Source organism: Solanum stenotomum, chromosome 11 (genome assembly GCF_019186545.1).
Source record: "Solanum stenotomum isolate F172 chromosome 11, ASM1918654v1, whole genome shotgun sequence".
Classification (NCBI taxonomy): domain Eukaryota; kingdom Viridiplantae; phylum Streptophyta; class Magnoliopsida; order Solanales; family Solanaceae; genus Solanum; species Solanum stenotomum.
In genome coordinates this window covers 4,015,573-4,036,203 of record NC_064292.1, presented here as the reverse complement: position 1 = coordinate 4,036,203, position 20,631 = coordinate 4,015,573, and the positions used below count along the sequence as shown (strand labels likewise).

The following is a 20,631-nucleotide window of genomic DNA, read 5'->3' as shown; positions in this document are numbered from 1 at the left end:
GGAAATACATATATGGAGAAAAACATGCTAGCAAGAACATGTGTATGAGAGTAATAGTAATAATAAATAATTAGATAATTGAGATAAAGATTCAATCAAATCTCCTTAATAGATAGATCATATTTAATACAAAATTAAAATTATGTTATATGTATACATAAATGTTGAATATCTTTGATTTCTTTTTATATTTACGACTTTATATATTTTAGATTTTATTAGTTAAAAATATTCACTTGCCATTGTGATTAAATACATGTTCAATGCATGGCGTACAAAACCCAAATAACACAAACATATAAAAATAGTGAACCTATTTATGAAATTCTAAATCATACCCCTTTAACTTTGTGATTTCTCTATTTAAAATGGTCTTAGTAGCGAAGGAAAATATAAATTAAGTATAAATTTTGTGATAATAAATCTATTTAATGTGAAATTATAAATTATTTATGAATGTGCAACAACAAATGCGATTATTTCTTCAATCCTTCTTTAATAAAAGGTTTTAATTTCGAACTCGCTTACCTCAAGTGAATCCTACACAATGCGAATCTTAATTAATTGAGCTCACGATTAGACACAAATTAAATGAGAAACAAAAAAACTTATTTTTGTGTGAAGTTAACCCCAAATTCTATTTAAATAAAAATAAATAAAATTACACAAATATTAAATCCTACTTCTATTTAGAAAATCTCTTTTTATACTATAACAACAAACATATCTTAACGTAAAATTATAAATCACCCACGAATACGATTCAATAGATGAGACTGCACCTTCCGTCCTCCTTTAATAAAAGGTTTTGGTTTCAAACGCATTTCCCCCAAATGAACCTTACGTGACGTGAATCAATTTTTTTTTAATATAACCACAAATTCTATTTTAAATAAAAAAATAAATAAATCTTATTTGTCTGTGATAGAAGTTTAATCAACAGCCTGTTATAGGTTACACTCTTTTCTCCTTCTCCAAATACAAGAAATCTTCAAAAGTCCCAATTTTTTCATCTCCATAAAATAAAAAAAAATAAATTAAATTTCTACAAAATCATCGATCGATTGATCAATTTACTCTTCAATACTTCAAATTTTTCCCAGGTTAGTCAATGTATTCTACTTACAATGCACCGGAAAAGAGGATTGTTGGATTGGGAAAAAAAATAGATTTTTTTCATATGAATTCAATATTTGTATGCCAGTTATGTAGATTGATTGTTTTAGTTAGTGGGTTGTGAAATTTTCGAGTTTTTGTTTCAGGGATTGTGTAATTTTGAGTATTTTGGAGTTTTTGTTGGACCCAATTGATTTGGGATTGAGGGGTAGTTGATTGATCGAACACTGGAGATTTTGCTGACTCGTATTGTAGATTGATTATTTTAGCTAATGGGTGTGAAATTTTCGATTTTTTTATTGCAATAGTTGTATAATTTTGATTATTTTGGCTAATGGATGTGAAATTTTCGAGTTTTTGTTGCGGTAATTGTATGATTTTGAAGTTTTTGTTAGACTCAATACATTCGGGATTGAGGGCTAGTTGATTGATTGAACTGTGAAGATTTTGCCTACCCATTTTTGTAGATTGATTATTTTAGCTAATAGGTGTGAAATTTGATTTTTTGTTGCATGAATTGTATAGTTTTGATTATTTTGAAGTTTTTGTTGAACACAATTGATTCAGGATTGAGGGGTAGTTGATTGATCGAACTCCTGGAGATTTTGCTGACTCGTACTGTAGATTGATTATTTTAGCCAATGGGTGTGAAAATTTTGATTTTTGTTGTTGCGGGAACTGTATATTTCTTTTAATTATTATTTTGAAGTTTTTGTTGGACCCAATGGATTAGGGATTGAGAAGTAGTTGATTGATCGAACTTTGAAGATTTTCCTGACCCATTTTGTGGATTGATTATTTCAGCTAATGGGTGTGAAAGTTTCGATTTTTTGTTGCATGAATTGTGTAATTTTGATTATTTTGAAGTTTTTGTTGGACCCAATGGATTCGGAATTGAGGGGTAGTTGATTGATGGAACTTTGAAGATTTTGCTGATCTTGCAGATTGATTATTTTAGCTAATGGGTGTGAAACTTCCGATTTTTTGTTGCAGGAATTGTATAATTTTGAAGTTCTTTTTGGGACCCCATTGATTCGGGATTGAGGAGTAGTTGATTGATTGTTTGGTGGGTTGAACTGTGAAGATTTTTGCTGCAACCAATTCCTGTGCAAAATCGAAAATGTTTAAGCGATTACTTGGAAAACCCAAACAAGAAACAAATGCTCTAGCAACATTAGACAAGTTAAATGAGGTATGCTCCTGTTTAACTGCCTTCTTTGAAATTTACTTCTATAGAATGGAATGAATGTAATTGAATCAATAAAGAGGATTCATATAGCCAATCTCAACTAGCTTGGAATTAAGGTCAGTTTGATAGTCGACTTGTTTTTCTTTATTGAGACAGCTAATTCATAGTTGGAAGGCATCATAGAGGATTCATATAAGCATCCGAGTTTGTGATCGAAGTCTGGTTGATGAGATATCTTTTTGGGGTCAACTAATTCATGGTTGGTGATGTAAAGATCCAAACTTTCTGATGGTGAAAAAGAGAAAGAAAAAATTCATGGTTGGGGGGCATCATATGGACTCTAGGGAATTAAAATTACGGTCTTTCCTTGAAGAGTTTATGCACAGTGTTTGTCATATCTCCGGTTTCAAGGCAATTATGGCAGAAACTGCCAATACTGTTTCGACAGACGAATAACTAATCACATGTATAATATGTATAAAGGGGCTTCTCTTTCCAGAACATCTGGGAAGAAAGATAAGGGTTCATCTATTTCTTTTAATCTAACAACGTTAAAGCTTGTTTATTCTTTTATTGAGAGTGTTCTGATAAACAGATGCTTTGTCTTTTATAATTTTCACATTTTAAACAATATTCAGTTTTAAGACAGGCTGATGCAGTTCCATAGTTGTTTCACTTCCCAAAACTGTAGAACATGAATTTTCCTGTGTTCTTTCCCCTGTAAAGCTGAACATGAATCTCATTATAATTAAGGATACAAAATAGAGTTTTAGTTGGAAGCTGTGGGGCATTATCTTAATGCAAACTAATTCATCATTTTTGTGGTCCATTTGCAATAAATATTGTTTGGTGATATTTTTTCATATTAATCATTCTGCATACGAGGTGCAGCCCTTTTTAGTGAGTCTCAATAAGACACAGGTGGCTTACGGATACTTTTCCAGATGCATTGTGTCATACTTGTGGTCAAAGTCTTTCCAAAGACCTTCACTTATTCATGTTTAATGTCTGTTGAAGTAATTAGCTGTGTTAAAAATTATCAAGTAAATTTAAAGAGCTTCTGTTTGACATTTGGTTATTGTACAGACGCTTGAAATGCTTGAGAAAAAGGAGTCAGTTTTATTGAAGAAGGCTACTGCTGAGGTTGAAAGAGCGAAGGAATTTACTAGAGCAAAAAATAAAAGGGGTATGATATCCTGAAAATCATTTGTATGAAAAGGCTAATTTTTCATATGTAGTTCCCTTGGTCAGGATATGTTTACATTAATATTTCTGCAGTTGTATCAAGTGTCCTGATTTTTCTCCATTTACTTTACTATGACGCACTTAAGAATGAGACTCTCTACTAGAAGAATCTTTTCTTACTTGTGTGGGTGAACTGTTGGATTGAGATATATTTGTATCGTCTCAGATATCATGTAATGTTGTTTAACTTCATATTTTGTGTTAGATTATGTTGGTTCTCTATTGTGTACCTGCAAGTTTAACGTTGAAATATCAATCTGTCATTTGGTACTTCAGTTATATGTCTACCTTATAAAAGGTAAAAAAGAAAAATATTAAAAGGAGTAAATGTTGCTATATTAAGGTAAACTCTAAAGTCACGGTTGTGAATTTTCTTTTTTAAGAAATAAATCATGGTTGTGAATTGTCATCTCATATTTACATTTCTCATTGAGCTTTTCGTGTGATTTCTTTTTGGCAGAGTTGGATTTTGTGGGGAGGGGGGTTCACAAGTCCATAGGGTTATTCTACAAGGTTCTTATTTCCACATATTTGTAGGGAAGAGTGAAAATTCAAAAGAAAATTTAATGATTAATGCTTCTGAGAGAGATTTTCTTCGGTTGTTAATGGTCAATGTAAGATGGAAATAATTAGGCCTTTGTTTCCTTGTAAATTAGGATGATTGTCCTTACTTGATAGCTGGCATGCATAGGCTACTATACTATTAAATACTTGAAAATACATGTCTGACTCTTTTTTTGTGTTAAATGCAACGACTAGTTTTTAGATATGTTTCTGCTATTTTCTTGGGATGACCGGAAAAGCTAATTCGATATTTTACAACTAACTTAAGCATTGGATTTTTGTTCCAACTGGAAACTTTATTATCTACTAACCCTCTTAGTGTTTACCTTGTAATAATATTTTTATAAAAAATTTCATATAAGAAATCTATATAAGTTAAAATTTCCTTCTTGACAAATTCACCACGGATGATCATCCTAGGGAAAATTGAGTTTCAGCTGAAAACACAAGTGAAATTTGCTGGTCTATTATTTGGCATTTTTCCTAGATGACATAGAAGCTCAGAGATTTTTGCTTTGCAAATTGCAATAGTCTTTAAGTCTTTGCTGATCTGGTTAAAGTCTGGAAAACTCTTGTGTTATTGCTTTACCATATGACTTTTCCCACGTAAAGACCCGGGAAAAAAGCATGTTTTGGCTTCTCCTGGTAATGATAGAGGAAACTAATTTGGATAGAGTAAGTTTTTATCTTTGTGGATCACACATATATTCCTCAATACTTATACTCCCTCCGTTCCATAATAGTTGTCCACTTTCCCCTTTACACGCCCCTTAATAAATCATAAATAAGAAGGGTATTTTTACTAATTTACCCTTTACACTTTTTAATACTATGTGTCTTATCTATCAATACCAAGATTAATAATGGAGGAACTTTTTTGGAGCATTACAATATTTATACTTTCAAAAGGAATTAATTTTAAAGGCAAAAATGGAATTGTTTTAATTAATTATATCTTGGTTTTGTAAATTGACAAGTAATTTGGGACCGATATATTTAGTAATATGAACGAGTAATATGGGACGGAGGGAGTAGTAATTTGAGAGCATACTAAGTGAATATTATGGTTTTGCCATTTTTTACTTCTTTTTGGCAACATTTTTGATGAATTTTTTGTTCTATTTTCAGCTGCAATACAATGTTTGAAAAGAAAAAGGCTCTATGAACAGCAAGTCGAACAGCTTGGAAATTTCCAATTGCGTATCCATGATCAGGTGCTCTTTTCTGCTAGATCTCATAATCTTATACACATATTTTGTGTCATAACATCACAATAAAAGCATAGGCGTTTTGTTGGATTTGGGTTTCAGATGATACTGCTAGAAGGTGCAAAAGCCACAACAGAAACCGTTGATGCTCTTAGAACTGGAGCAGCTGCAATGAAAGCCATGCAGAAGGCAACGTAAGTTGTGTATGCACTATGTTGCTGCAGTATCTTTAGTTCTCTGTTGTTTAGTATAGCTACATAACTTTTGCCCTGAAAGACTTCCTAGTCGAGAACACAAAATGTTCAAATGATATAGAAGAGGTCTCCAATCCAATGCCTTTGCCCGATACGGGCTATCGTATCAAGGCATCATATTTCCTTGTAGTCTTCTTTGTGCATCACATTTGGAAGATGCATTCTGTCACAATTGAATAAGTTTTGAGGCTTGAACCATAATCGTAACGGATGGGATGCCACTTTAATTGTGTGGCTTAAATTCTGTAGTACTACTATTTTTTTAATTATTAGTGGGATGCCACTTTAATCGTGTGGCTTAAATTCTGTAGTACTACTATTTTTTTAATTATTAGTAGTAGAGGTACAATCAAGCTTTCTACACAAAAGCATGATTACAGTTGCCTGAATCACTCACATCTATGCAGTGTTGTTCTGTGTTATCCAGATTTTTTCAGTTCATCAAGGTCAAACTCAAATATATGCTAGAAATTAAATTCTTCTTTTTGTTATGGTTGGGTGTCTTTTGTTAAATGGAGTTCTCTTGCCTGATATTATCTAGTTTTTCTGTTCAGGAATATTGACGATGTTGACAAAACCATGGATGAAATCAATGAGCAGACTGAGAACATGAAAATGATTCAGGAAGCGTTATCTACACCAATTGGTGCAGCTGCTGATTTTGATGAAGTATGTACTTGGGCAATTCTTGTTTTTATAATACCTCCTCTCTGCGTCTGGACAATAATTCGTATCAATTTTTTGTAGGATGAGTTAGAGGCAGAACTTGAAGAACTGGAAGGAGCTGAGTTGGAGGAACAACTCCTTCAGCCTGCTACTACTGCCCCTTCTGCACCTATTCATCTGCCTGCTGGTAGGCAACAAGTGCGTCCTGCTGCCCAACACAGCAGAACGGAAGAAGATGAACTTGCTGCTTTGCAGGCTGAAATGGCTCTTTGACGAGGTCATTTTCTTGTTCTCTATTTCTTGTGAATACTGCTAAGTATCTGAGACTATGAACACTACCAGTGCTATTTTCGTAGGGTCAATTATAAAATGAAACATGCTATACTTATCTAGTTTTGCAATTGTTTGAAGGAAAGAATGTTCCATGTAAAACCTAGTGTAAGATGACGTTGTGCATTACAAACCTGTTTACAAGTTGTAGGTTAAACAAGATTAAATGAAAATGTCTAATTCATGTTCCCCCACTTTCACATCCCCTGATTTTCGCTCAGAAGTTAATCAAGTGGTGCCTAGACATGGAATGAGTACAGTCAAATCCATCAGATACCTTCTTGTTTGCTTCCTCCCCTTCCCTTGGTTCTTCCTCAACACTTGGAAACACTACTAACGGGAAGGGAAAAGGGACCTTGACGGCCACCTTAAGGGAATGTAGACTAAAAAGAACTGAGAAAAGATCTCATGTTCTTTACATGGACAAATACATCAACAAAGTTGTGTAAATGACACCAAACTCAACTCTTATTTGATTCATTTTTTTCCCAATGGATTTGATTTTCATGATGCAGCTGAAATCGTGTTGTTTCAACTGATACGTACTTGTCTGGTTGTTTTTGAAGTTTCTGACTGTTTCATTTGGTGTTTTGCAGTGATAATCGCCGAATAAAGAATGCTGTAAAGATCAAATGTACTCTTTGTGGTGGATGATTTTTGAATTCTTGCAATGCAGCCTTAGCTTACAAGTATAACTGTATAGATTACAGGAGTTGATTTAATATTTTATGTCAAAGTTGAAATGGGAAGAGTTTTGCTACTTTTACATGAAATTTCCTTCTTGAAATTGTACAAAGTATCTCTTCTATCAACATTAAAGTACATTTTTTTGGTGGTGTTTAAATTAGTTCATTCACATCTCGACCATTTGGCATCTGTTATTTTTCACCAGCACATGTATCAAGTAACTCGTTTATTAAGATTTAGGTGATGGAAAGTTATTATGTGTCGTTGTATAAACTGAGATCATACCTTCATTTCATCGGGTATCTATTACCTTTCATTGACACAAATATATTTATGATTTTTCAACTTTTAATCAAAAGTTTTAAGTTAGGTTCAAGTAAGAGTATGATTTTTCTTTTTAATTCTTATACGGAGAGCTTTATAAATTGGAATAGCATTGAAAATTTTGTTTATTAAAAAGGTCAGTTGAAATACTCAAATTGTTCTCACTGACATCAAAAAAAGTTGAGCTTATCTTTTTTCTACGATTTGTTTTTTCTTTTTTTTTTAATTTCCCACTCGATGTCTGATATCCACATTGAAATCCGACTAAATTCGAATTCGCGCCGAGAAGTCCCACTTAAATAAGACTGACTTATCAATATGGGAGTCCCACAACATGTTATACACGAAATCAATGTATTTCACTATAACTAATGGTGAAAACCTTGCCATTATTAACTATTCGGACCAAATCAACGTATTCCACCACAACCAAGTAATTAATAAATGAGGTAAGAATGTACATTAGTTAACCATAATGAAAAAGATAAAAATGCATATAATACAAATTATTAAATTAAATTGATATGAACATAAGTGCAAGTAAATTTTTATAGTAAGAAAAGTGGGGTCAATGATCTCGAAATTAATTATTTCAGAATAAGTGATTTTGGAATAAGTTATTCCAGCATATATATGAGATAACTTATCTTATCACTAAGATATAAATTGTGATATAATTTATCTTAAGACGATCGTATACCTCCAACCAAAAATTGAATAAAATAGTTATACATTTTATCTTTAAGATTATTATGCTTTATACGTTACACCAAATGATGGTTAGAACTTTGGATATCAACACTCAAATCAATGAATAGAAGATACATGCAATTATTGCCTCTCTTTTTTCATTCTCTTCCCAATTAGACTTTTTATTTTATTTTATTTCTCAATCGATATTAAATGTTGATTTAAGATTAAATTATCTCAATTTGCATTGAAAAATTTACTTTGAGAGATAAAACGTTTTGTTTTATCGAAAGACGATTCTATATCCACAACACATCTTTATGTAAGGCTTGAATTTAAAGTTCTATTTGAGAACGGTAGAGTACTTACTATTCAAACTCTGAATATGAAAAAAAAACTCTGTTTAGAGCATTATCCCAAGAATGAACCTTGTTGTGCGCATTCAAATTTAATCAAAGCTCTGATACCAAATATCAATAGAAAACAAAAATAAAACATACTTACTACTCTCTTCACTTTGAAGGCAAAACGTTTTATAATAAAAATGACTTTATATATAAAAAAGTACTTATTAATCTACCGAGATCACCCCATACTTACTACTCTCTTCGCTTTGAAGGCAAAACGTTTTCTAATAAAAATGACTTTATATATAAAAAAAGTACTTATTAATCTACCGAGATCACCCGAATATAATAATAGTATACTTGAATTATTAGTTTATTCCGCACCAAACACTGAAAAACAGAGGAAATTTTTTGAAAAGGACCATTCCCCAATTCACATTAAAGAAAACAGAGTCATCACAGTAGGCGGCAGCTTTAAATCAACGCAACTTCTAGAAAAACTCATCAATTTATCTTCCATTTTTTCACAGATCTTGAATCAAACTTAGCAGCAGGGAAGTAGAAGAAGAAGAAGATGTCGTGGCAAACGTATGTTGATGATCATTTGATGTGTGAGATTGAAGGTAATTATCTCACTTCTGCTGCTATCATCGGCCATGATGGTTCCGTTTGGGCTCAATCTGCTAATTTTCCTCAGGTTTTACTTCATACCCACTTCTTATTTTGGTTTAATTTTACTTGGGTTTACTTCTTTTTACTTGCTTTAGTTTGGTCAAAATTCAGAATTTTGAAGTCGATATGTATCCCTAGAGGTGGAGATAGTATTTTTAGTTTATGGGTCTTGAATCACTATCTGTTTTGCTTACTGTGTTGTGGATAAGTAATTATAGATACAGGGATTGAGCCAAAATTACTGGGTTTGCTGAATCGTAGCTTTAAGACCTACACCTATTACTCTTAAGTGTCTTAATTTGAGTGAGCACAAAGGTTAAGAAATAAAGGTAGACTTTTGAATCTTTGTGGTCTCAAATTAGAGATACCTAAGAGATACTTTTTTTTGGACAAACCAAAATTGGAAGTAAGACATTTAATTGGGACGGAGGGAGTACTTCTTTTTAGATAGTTGCAAACTTAGTTGGCGTTTGGGCATGAATATTGAATGATATTTGAAGTTGAAAAATGGTATTTGGAAGTTTGAGTTGCGTTTGGACATGCATTTCACTTTAAAAGAAGTTTTAAGTTTTGTGAGTAGGAAAAGATTTTAAGTGAAAAATTTATCTTAAAAAACTAATCAAAGGACTATTCTAATGTATAACCAAGCAATGTTTTGAAAATAGTTTTTTGAGAAAAAGGAAAAGGGATAAATTTGAATAACTAAGAATTGTTTCGTTATGTATAGAATTCAAGCAGAAGGTAGTGGGTGTATTAGCATCCACTATTACAAATCTTGAATCTTTCTATGTAATTGGTCAAAGGTTTATTTTTTTCTAAAGCAAGTTCAATTTTTTCCTTCTATTGAGGCAATGACCTGCTCATAGAATTCCTTAGGTCTTAATGGGATCTTAGACACTAATCCAAATAGTCAAGGTCAGCCCTTGAGAGTGTCCCCAACAGGATGCTCAGTTGATGCAGTTTGCTGTCAGCGTGTACAGGAAGAGTACTGGTAGAAGTTCCACATTGGTCCCTGCAATGACTTGGTAGAAGCTGATATCTTCATCTACTGACAGTACTAGAAGTTGATATTTCCCCGTATGACCTGTCTTTATGCAAAACTAGTATTTTTGCCACAGTCAATAAGTAGGAAAACTACTGATTCAGCATGAGTTGGCAATCAAATTGCTGTATCCACTTGAAGAAAAAGTCCTGAATATTGTTATTTTCCAAGCTTTTCATTTGTGCTTGTGCTTAAATTGCATATTAAAATTGGATTTTTAATAATGAATTTGATAGTTTGGTGGATGTATAAGAGGGTCTTTTGGTGTTAATATTTTTTTTTTCATGGTTCATATTAACTTAATAAATTTCTTCATTTACTAAACTATCCTATGCCATTCCTGTGAGCGAAGGCTTGTTGGAAGCAATGTAGAATTGCACTGACAAGAAACTAACTTGGTGAGCTTGTCATTAATGGTGTTCTTTTTTTTGGCAGTTTAACCCAGAAGAAATAACAGCCATAATGAATGACTTTGCTGAACCTGGTACACTTGCTCCAACTGGTTTATATCTTGGGGGAACAAAGTATATGGTGATTCAAGGGGAGGCAGGAGCTGTTATACGAGGCAAGAAGGTACGAGACCCTGGTTTCCTACTATTGCATTGCAAGTAGTCTACTAGTGAAGTAGTGAGTATCTTTAATCTAAACAAGGCATAAGTCTCAGGTTTGAACCCCGAGAATTAAAAAAAATGCTTATCCTTGTCCCAAAAAAAAAAAAGAACAGGGAAGTGTCATAAACTCTCACTTGAACCTTTCGAGATGCTCAAATAAGCTTAACTTTTGCGGCAGTTTATGCTAATGTTCAGTTTTTATATGCAAATGTTTTTGGTACAAAAACTCTTCTTTTTTCTTTTTATTATTGCCTCTCTCCATATGATGATCCATTCGTTTCAACTCAGACAGTGAAGACCAATTCGAATAAATATTGATGAATTGTGTGGCCATCTTATTAAGCGGCTAGAGAGAGCAAACTTTTATCTACATAATTATGTATGAGCATATCCCTCATGTGTGTGTCTGATCCCTTTTCATAGCTCAAACACGTGGAAAGGCTTCTCATTAATGAGTGACAGTATTTGAACTCACGACCTCTGCCGGTGTGGATACCATGTTGGAATTGTGTGACCATCTATTATAAAGTTTGAGTTGTTAGAGAACACACTTTTGTTTTCTTAATTATATCTGAATAAAGACCATTGAAGTGTGGATCTTCTCTGCTGACATTTTCCCTGCTGTAATCCATGAAAGTAGATTACACAATGCTTACACGAGATACTGGAATTTAGCTCAGATTATGTGATGAAGCCCCCTCATGGCAACACTTGACCTTCTATAATTTGTCATCCTGACTAGGTCCTGCGTATTTTCAGGGTGCTGGTGGTATCACCATTAAGAAGACTAACCAGGCTTTGATCATTGGAATATATGACGAGCCGATGACTCCTGGCCAGTGTAATATGATTGTTGAAAGGCTGGGTGACTATCTCATCGAACAGGGTCTCTAGTCATGTTGGTAAGTTGATCTCTTAACCTCCTTTTCACCCTTGGTATCCTTTGTGAAGAATTAACCCAAGTAGTGGTCCACCCAATCGCTTAAACTAAAAATAATCGGTGGATGTATAATATGAATCTAGCCATGTATAATCTATGTATACCATCTCAGCAAAGTAAATAGTGAATCCGAGCAGCTATTCTCTCTTTATACGTTAGCTTTATTTCTTTGGGGTTTTTTACCAAGCTTATACTAAGTTAATTTTTTTTTGCAGTGTATTAATATCCTACATAATTGAGGCCATGAAGAAGTGTGTTGTGCTCTGTAAGGGGGAGAATTGCAATCTCTTGTGTGTATCAACTATGTTGTCATTGTAACATTTTTCTTTGTGTTTCCTTGTGAGCTTGTCATTGACCTATTGGTTGGTTATATATAATGGAATGTGCTTATAGTTGGATATTTGAGCTTTGGTTAAGATGGATATCTTTTAGTTTTGGCTTAAAATAGATCAACATTTTTGGTATGTGTAATCTGACATGGATACACAGTATAACCTACGAGCTCAACCGAATCCAGTAGTTTTGGTTTGTATTGGTTTGTAAGTGTTAAGAATCTACTAAATGTATACAAATATGAATATACAAACGTCAATGGATTCAATGATATTTTGAATTCATAAAGTTCAAATCTTAAATACTATTGCTCCTTTTTCTTAAATGGGCAAAAAATGGAAGCTTTTGGCAAAATAAAAACTTACCTCTAGTGGAATTGTAGCATACAAAAGGAAATCACATGATGTGTTAATTTGAATTATTATAGTAAAGTAATTTAATATAAAGTGAAAATGTATATTAATTAATCATATGATTAAGTGATACTTTTATATTCAAATACAAATCATATATTTATTGATTCGATGTATAGATTCATGCAAATAAATTTTTACTATCAACTTTTGCTGAGAAAATGATTAAAATGGTCCTTAATGTATATGTGTTGCTTTATTTTGGTCCTTAATGTATCAGATTGAAATGGTCCTTAATGTGTTACATAAAGTGTTCACTTTAGTCTTTTACCCTAAATCTAACCAAAATTACAAAAGGTGTTATATTTAACGGTGGATACCACATGCTAACAAAATATAATAATGTTATTTTCTTTGCAAGCTCCAAAAAAGAGCTCCATGATTATCATCATTTTTTCTAACAAAAAAATATTATTTTCTCTCTTAAACTATTATTTTATCTCTCGATTTCTAAATATTGTTCTCAATTCTCATTTATGCATATTAAAATTCATGTTTATATATGATGTTGCTTTGTGGAAAATCACTTAGCTAAGCTTTGGGTGTCTTATCTTATTGGAGATTTTATGGTATTTTCTGTTTACTAATTCGACCGTAAAATTTTGATTTTTTTAATATGTTTTTTTATGATAAAAAATTGTTCCGTCATTTTGATTCACTGAAGTAAGCAATTTTCACATTATCATTAACAATTAAGGAAGCTTTCGCATTAAATTTCGTCAAGTTGTTGTTTTGGGCTCATTTAGATCTTAATTTAAGCTTGAACAAACTATCGACAATAACACCAGAAGGAGTATAATTTAACAGCTAAAAACTGCTTTGGAGTTAAAATAATATTTATGAAAAGAGAAAATAATTAATTTTGTTAGAGAAAGTAGAGAAAATGGTGATGTCTATGGAGCTATTTCTTTAGAGCTAACAAAGAAGATAACAATGGTATAGTTTGTTAGCTACATGTGGGACCCACAGTTAAAAATAACACTTTCTTTTGACATCTTTGTTAGATTTAGGGTGAAAGACTAAAATAAACATTTTTTTGTAATACATTAAGGACCATTTCAATCTGTGTGATATATTAAGGATCAAAATAAAACAACACATGTACATTAAGGACCATTTTGATAATTTTCTCAACTTTTGCTCGTGATAAAATTCACAACAACAATAAGTTCATGACATTTTAGTTTTTGGGAAATCACATTAATCATAGCTAGAGATACAAAAAAAAAAAAAAACAAACAAACAGACAGGGTAGTAGAATAATAATTTGCTGGACATAAATGAACACATAATATATGGGATGTTAAATAAATATACACTATTATTGTTTAATATTCACTTTGAACTCTAACTAATTCAGATTTACATTATGAAGTCACCCATGAGAAAATGTTTCATAGTAATCTCATTAGACCGTACATCTCTTTTGATAAATTCAGTCTCCAGATAATATAAGGGCTTAAACTGAAATATTATAGGATATACAAAAATGATTATTTAATTATTAGCACCTCATAAAAATATTTCCCTTAGAGTGGTTATTAATATGAAAAAGAAAAACTATGTTATAGCTATTTCTGTATTCATAGAGTTGAATATAGTAAAATAAGAAATTGAAAGATTTCGTTTAAATTGCCCGTTAGGTAATTTTCTAAAAAGCTAATAAGAAGTTCTTCTCTCTATCGCAATAATACTCATGTTACTATCAAAGACTATTTTATCCTCAAAACTCAAACATAAAAACAATGGTGAAACTCCACCATAATCCTTCAAAATGAAGCAAATATTGATTATAAGCTTGCGAATCTAAATTGATTATAAATAATTAATAAACAAAACCATCATAAAGGAAAACCATTTTAAAAATAATTTGATTAATAAAACTTTTTTTTTTGATAAATAAAACTAAAAAGTAGAAAAAAAGTCAAATTAGTTTCAATTAATTGATCTTTTTGCCCCTTATATATATATATATTATGAAAGACCGAGAAAGAGTAAAGCTGCGACTCCAGTCCAAAACGGTTCTACGGCGGCATTTACTCTCTTTCTCCCGCCACAATCGCCGCTGCTTCTCATTCCGATCCTCCGCGTAACGACGGCAAGTTCTTCATCTCCGCCGTACTAAGGTGAATGTGCAACAGTTTTCTGATCGACTCGTTTTCTCCACTCACATTTGCCGCTTTTCTCCTGAATTCTATTCGCTTTATCATATTATTACACACTTGAAGCTGTACATTTTTTCTATCTGTATGTGTAATTGTTTCTGTTTTCGCTGTAGATTACTAGAACTAGATGTGTTATTTATGCTTTAATTTGTATTTTTCGCTCTAGTTTACTAGATTTGGATGTTGTTTTGATGAGTAGTGTAGCACTCAATTTGTTCTGAAGTTCATAATAGGCACTCATATAGCTATTGATATTTTTTTTCTTCGAATTTTCGGTGTATATTAGTACTATAAATGTAGCTGTACATTATGTTTTTTGTTTCTATTTTCGCTGTAGATTACTAGATTTAAGGCTGTGATTGATCTTCTCTGTTACTCGTTTTAGTGATGGAATAATGTAGTACTCAATTTTCATAATATGCACTCATAAAGCTATTGATATTTTTTTCTTTGAATTTTCGGTGTAAATTAGTACTATATATGTTGCTGTACATTATGTTTTTTGTTTTTATTTTCGCTGTAGATTACTAGATTTGAGGCTGTGATTGATCTTCTTTGTAACTTGTTTTGGTGATGGAGTAATGTAGCACTCAGTTTCTTCTGAAGTTCATAATACACATTCATATAGCTATTGTTATTTTCTTCTTCACAATTTTCGGTGTATATTACTTCTATATATGTAGCTGTACAGTATGTTTTTTGTTTTTATTTTCGCTGTCGATTACTAGATTTGAGGCTGTGAATGATCTTCTCTGTTACTCATTTTAGTGATGGAATAATGTAGCACTCAATTTCTTTTGAAGTTCATAATATGCACTCATATAGCTGTTGATATTTTTTTTCTTTGAATTTTCAGTGTATATTATGACCATTTATGTAGCTGTACATTATGTTTTTGTTTTTATTTTTGCTGTAGATTACTAGATTTGAGGCTGTGATTGATCTTCTCTGGTACTCGTTTTGGTCATGGAATAATGTAGCACTGAATTTTTTCTGAAGTTCATGACACACATATGGTTATTGATATTTTTTGTTCATCTTTTCCCTGTATAATATTAGATATGTAGCTGTAAATATCTTTTGTGTGTGTGCGTGTGTGTAATTATTTATCTTGTTGTTTCTATTCTTTGGTGTAGATTACTAGATTTGGATGTGGTTGGTCTTCTCTATTCCTTGTTTTGGTGATGGAATAGTGTAGCATTCCATATTTTCTGAACTTCCTGATACGCATACACATAGTTATTGATACTTTTTCCTCACCTGTTCGCTATATATTTCTAGAGATGTAGCTTTGATTGGTTTGTAAGCTCAGTGTTGTGGTGATGGAATAATGCAGCGCTTCATTTCTTCTGAAGTATGTCTATGGTTGTATTCATTTGCTGAAGTTTAGGTCAAGATTTGTTGCCTTTTAATGCTAATTTTTGAACGCTTTGAGTATTTTCTGGATTTGTTGTTTATGTTGATTCCTTTGTTACTGAATTTTGGTGTTGTTAGAGCTGATAGCATGTTGGTTAATCGGAGATCTCTGCTTTGATTTCTTATGTGTATTACTGTGGTTTTGGTTTTGTAAACTTAGTGATGTGAGCTTTGAAAAGAATAGCTTAGGTCCAAAGTCCATTTCACATGGACCTTGGGCCATTTACCTTGCTCACGCTTACATTGACATGAAAATATGGCTATGTTTCTAGTCAGTAGAGTGTACACTATCTTTTGGATAATTTTTTCTTGTTAAGCTGGACAATAGTATTTTATTTATTACCTCTTTTATGACTGAGTTTCTTATCTATTTATCTTGCTTCTCTTTTCAGAGAGTTCGTCTATATTGACCTAGATGGACCAGGTAACAGAGTAGTCCTCTGTATCTTTGTCACTCCTTATGTACTCTATGCTTCTTTGGATGGTAACATTTGGGGTACTTGCAGTATGAAAAAATTGGGAAGATTGGGGAAGGAACATATGGTGTAGTGTACAAGGCCCTTGTTCGTGCAACTAAGGAAATCGTTGCTCTAAAAAAAATACGGCTGGAGCAAGAAGATGAGGGAGTGCCTAGCACAGCTATAAGAGAAATTTCTCTTTTAAAAGAGATGCAGCACGGAAACATTGTGAGGTAAAATATGGTCTTTATTGTTTATTTATAACCGATATGAACTATATGATTGTGATTGCAAGCAAAGTGTAACTTAAGCTGTATTTTGCTTTCCTGTGATTATAATATCAATGTGATGCAAGTTATAACGGAAACCTAATGCACGTGTCTACTTGCCCTCCATATCAGTTAATTCACGTTTGCTGTTTTAGAGCAGTAATGTTATTTGAACTACACTGGGTATTTATCCAGTTTTTACCCCCTTCCTTCACTTTGTTAGTATTTTTCTGTTTTGAACTTCGATCTTCTAGAAATACTTCTATCAGTCTTTTTAGGGTAATCTTTGCCTTTACAGAGAAGGTGAGCAGCATGATCTAGTCTTAGATTATCACTTGAATCATGTGTTGGAGATCTTAATGGAATGTACAGAGTTCTTACTTAGAAAACTTTGATTGTCTGTTTATGTGATTATTAGTGTATGTGGGTTACAAAACTGCTATTTTCTTATGTTTTAATTTTATTGTTTTCTTACGGCAGATAGTGAGGAAGGGAAAAGCATATAGTTTCACTTAGATTTTTGACAAGCAAAAGCTTATTTAACATTATCGTTTGTATTTAGAAGTTAAGCATCAATGCAACACGACATTGTGCCGTTCAACGAACTTGGATTGTCTAGTGACAATTAATTTCAGCCAAGGCAGTTATAGAGGAGCCTATTAGTCATTTTCTATATGCTGATCATTTAGTGGAATATATAAGTTCCGCTTAAAAAGTTCTTGATTTTACCGGTAATTGTGACAAGAAGAATACAGAGAAGAGGATGGCGACGAAGCTCGTACAGTACTATACCTTTTTTTTTTGTATTTCTTTATAAGAAATCCCCGATGATCATGATAACTATAGAAGGGTTATAAACTCATTATTTATAGCCACAAAACCACTTGCTCCTTGCTCCTTGCTTGTTTTGGAACCATCTAATGTCAATAACAAAATTGTTGTGGGAAAGAAATATTTATAAGACATAAAAAGTTATCCAGAAATATGCATGAAAAGTCACATGTTTGAAAAAAAACAGACATGCCGATATATCATTTAAAGTTAGGATGCATGCATACAAATATTGCAAAGAAATTAATTTTCTTTGACAGTTCTTAAAATTTAAAAGAAAGCATCTTTACAGTTTCAAGAAATTAAAGAACCTGATGTATAATGATCACGTTGGTTTTGAATTAAATTCTAGCAGATGTTAGTACTTACGTTGATACATATAGGAAGCTCAAAAGGTGATATACAAGTTCTAAAAAAGCTTTCGTAGAGACTTTATAACTCATTAATAAATTATTCACGTTGATACAGTCTTTCTTTAATACAATAATTGTATTTACTTTTTATTTAATTAATTAGATATTTTTAACATTTTGATTTAGTGTAGGGGTAAAATGGTAATCAAGTTTTCACTTTGGAGCTTTCCACTTGTAGTATTAATAGAATCTGGGTGTGTACTCCATAACAATGAGTATGAACTCGTAAAAAGTCACATAATTTTTTTTAAAAATTGTATTTGAGTTACAATTAGTGATCAATCTATCAAGTTGAATGACTTTTGACATAGTTATAACACGCTTGGTGTGAATGGTAGAAAGGTTAGTATTTTCAAAGATAACCACCAAGTAGATCTTAACAACCTTTTAAAGAGTCAACATTGCTATAGATGATCAGATATTCATATATTTGGACTTACATTCGGTTATTGCTACGAGTCATCTCTGTAAAGAACTTCTTCTTCTTCTTCTCTCTTGTTTATTATTGTGAATGCATGGTGCTCTAAATTCACAAGAAGAAAAAGAACATAAGCTAAGAAAATAAAGTGCTAATTAGTCTATCAGAAATTACACATGCTTCTCTTTCGTCTTCTTCTTCTTCAAGGGACCAAAAGCCTCTTTTGTGATCCATCTTGATGACGAATTCCACGATAACAAGAAATCGATAAGAAAAAATGGATCTCTTTCAACTTTTTACTGGCCGTTGTAAGAATGGTGCCCCACCCTTAATTTCTCTTTTTATGTTTTACCCTCTCTTGTTTATAGAGAATTATTTATAGATTGTTAGAGAGATAATTTTCTGGGCAGTTGAAACTTTTCATCACCCACATTTACAATAGTTCTTCATTTAACGTTGTTCTCTTAAAAATCATTTGTTGAAATTAAATGAATAGTTACAGGATACACATTCAAGAAGATAAAATGTTGATATTAATTAGTAGAAGATGAAAATCTCCTTCTCATTAAGTAGAATGCAATTAAGTAATTCAAATTTATAACTAAGGAAACTTAATTATGATGTCATAACTAAAGAATTAAAGTGCAATTGTTGGTATTTAAATTTTGCCATTATATAATTAAATACCAAGGAAGATAGAAATATTCTAAGACAATTTTTACATGCTTTGTCTTGATAATGCAAATTGAAACAAAGCTATAGTAATAAACACTCAACCTTTGATCATAAAAGACGAGTTAAAAATCCTGGAAGTCAAGCTCAACCTTTGACCATAAAAAAAAGAGTTAAAAAATCCCGAAAGACAATTTAACAAAAGTGACATTGATTCAACTATATAAATGGAGGGATCTCATCATAGTTCCGATCTCTGCGAATAAGTAAAAAACAAATAGTTCAAAATTCTAGTAATTGAAGTGTTATCTATCCCTATAATCACATCAATAGACCTTATAATTTTCACACAAATCCTCGTCTTGAAATTTTCTTCAAAGTTGAAAGGTCAAGTATTACAATAATTAAGGGAAAAGGGACAAATATACCCCCGAACTATCATAAATGGTATGCAGATACCCTTCGTCTTTTTTTTGGGACATTGATGCCCTTGTCGTTCAAAAACTAGAGCATATATACCCTTTATACTAACGGATATACACGTGTCATAATCTTATCCACCGACCGACATTTATTAAATATCGGATCGACGGATAAGATTGCGCCACGTGTCCCTATTTAGTCTTCCGTTAAAGTAAAGGGCATATATGCTCTAGTTTTTGGACGGCAGGGGCACCAATGTCCCAAAAGTATAACAGAGGGTATTTGCATACCATTTACGATAGTTCGGGAGTATATTTGTCCTTTTTCCCATAAATTAAAGACAAAAAGATTAAATATGAACATTAATTTTGGAAGATGAAACATGTACATGTATAAGCGGTAATTATTTTTTAAATTTTTTTCTATTAATTACTCACATGTAAGATTTGGGTCTTTTAATTGACTTAGGATATTTTAGAGGGAATCGGGTGGGTATGGGTTTATGGGGCGGGTTGTTAGTTTATGGGTTAAAAACAATGGTCAAACGGGTAGTTGATTAGGATTAAGACACGTGGACAGGATGAGGGGGCCATTAGTGAGAGGGGCATGTGTGTACCGATAATTGGACGGTAGGGACTGAGATGGACCCAAAGTATAACGGAGGGCATAGACGTACCATTTATCAAAGTTCGGAGGTAAATTCGTCCTTTTTCCCTAAATTTTTTTATAACATTTGGATTTAGTATAAGGGTAAAATGGTAATCCAACTTTGCACTTTAGAGCTTCCCACTTTTGATATATATATATATATATATGAGATAGGTGTGAGTGAGCCGGGGTGTAATGTTGTAGGTATGAACTTCTGTCCACCTTGGGAATTTCAATTTTGTGTAATTATGACTCTAAATGGAAGGGGGACCAAAAGGGGGGGGGGG

The 20,631-nt window shown here is 32.3% G+C and overlaps 3 protein-coding genes across 5 annotated transcripts in view; all 3 read left to right on the top strand.

Annotated features, from left to right (window-relative positions):
• Window positions 1–930: 930 nt before the first annotated feature.
• LOC125844834 (vacuolar protein sorting-associated protein 32 homolog 2-like) lies at window positions 931–7,402 on the top strand. Its single transcript, XM_049524180.1, has 8 exons — window positions 931–1,103; window positions 2,110–2,308; window positions 3,392–3,491; window positions 5,243–5,328; window positions 5,425–5,516; window positions 6,131–6,245; window positions 6,324–6,519; window positions 7,169–7,402. Exons 2-7 carry the CDS (start codon window positions 2,237–2,239, stop codon window positions 6,513–6,515), a joined length of 657 nt encoding a protein of 218 aa, XP_049380137.1. The 5' UTR covers window positions 931–1,103; window positions 2,110–2,236; the 3' UTR covers window positions 6,516–6,519; window positions 7,169–7,402.
• A 1,608-nt stretch (window positions 7,403–9,010) lies between these two features.
• Window positions 9,011–12,285, top strand: LOC125844294 (profilin). Its single transcript, XM_049523579.1, has 4 exons — window positions 9,011–9,317; window positions 10,770–10,907; window positions 11,705–11,847; window positions 12,101–12,285. Exons 1-3 carry the CDS (start codon window positions 9,195–9,197, stop codon window positions 11,837–11,839), a joined length of 396 nt encoding a protein of 131 aa, XP_049379536.1. The 5' UTR covers window positions 9,011–9,194; the 3' UTR covers window positions 11,840–11,847; window positions 12,101–12,285.
• A 2,340-nt stretch (window positions 12,286–14,625) lies between these two features.
• Window positions 14,626–20,631, top strand: part of LOC125844293 (cell division control protein 2 homolog A-like) — a 9,349-nt gene continuing 3,343 nt past the window's right edge. For 2 of the 3 annotated variants that reach the window (XM_049523576.1, XM_049523577.1), the window contains exons 1-3: window positions 14,632–14,757; window positions 16,605–16,636; window positions 16,719–16,903. In XM_049523576.1, the coding sequence (XP_049379533.1) occupies window positions 16,628–16,636; window positions 16,719–16,903 (194 nt within the window). In that variant the 5' untranslated portion in view covers window positions 14,632–14,757; window positions 16,605–16,627. Of the gene's footprint in view, window positions 14,758–16,604; window positions 16,637–16,718; window positions 16,904–20,631 lie in introns of all 3 variants that reach the window. The other variant, XM_049523578.1, reaches the window with a different exon arrangement.

Coding starts and splice junctions, on each gene's coding strand:
- LOC125844834 (XM_049524180.1), top strand. CDS start 2,237: ATGTTTAAGCGATTACTTGGAAAACCCAAACAAGAAACAAATGCTCTA. Junction 2,309..3,391: donor CATTAGACAAGTTAAATGAG/GTATGCTCCTGT, acceptor GTTATTGTACAG/ACGCTTGAAATGCTTGAGAA. Junction 5,517..6,130: donor AAAGCCATGCAGAAGGCAAC/GTAAGTTGTGTA, acceptor TTTTCTGTTCAG/GAATATTGACGATGTTGACA.
- LOC125844294 (XM_049523579.1), top strand. CDS start 9,195: ATGTCGTGGCAAACGTATGTTGATGATCATTTGATGTGTGAGATTGAA. Junction 9,318..10,769: donor AATCTGCTAATTTTCCTCAG/GTTTTACTTCAT, acceptor TTTTTTTGGCAG/TTTAACCCAGAAGAAATAAC. Junction 10,908..11,704: donor CTGTTATACGAGGCAAGAAG/GTACGAGACCCT, acceptor GCGTATTTTCAG/GGTGCTGGTGGTATCACCAT.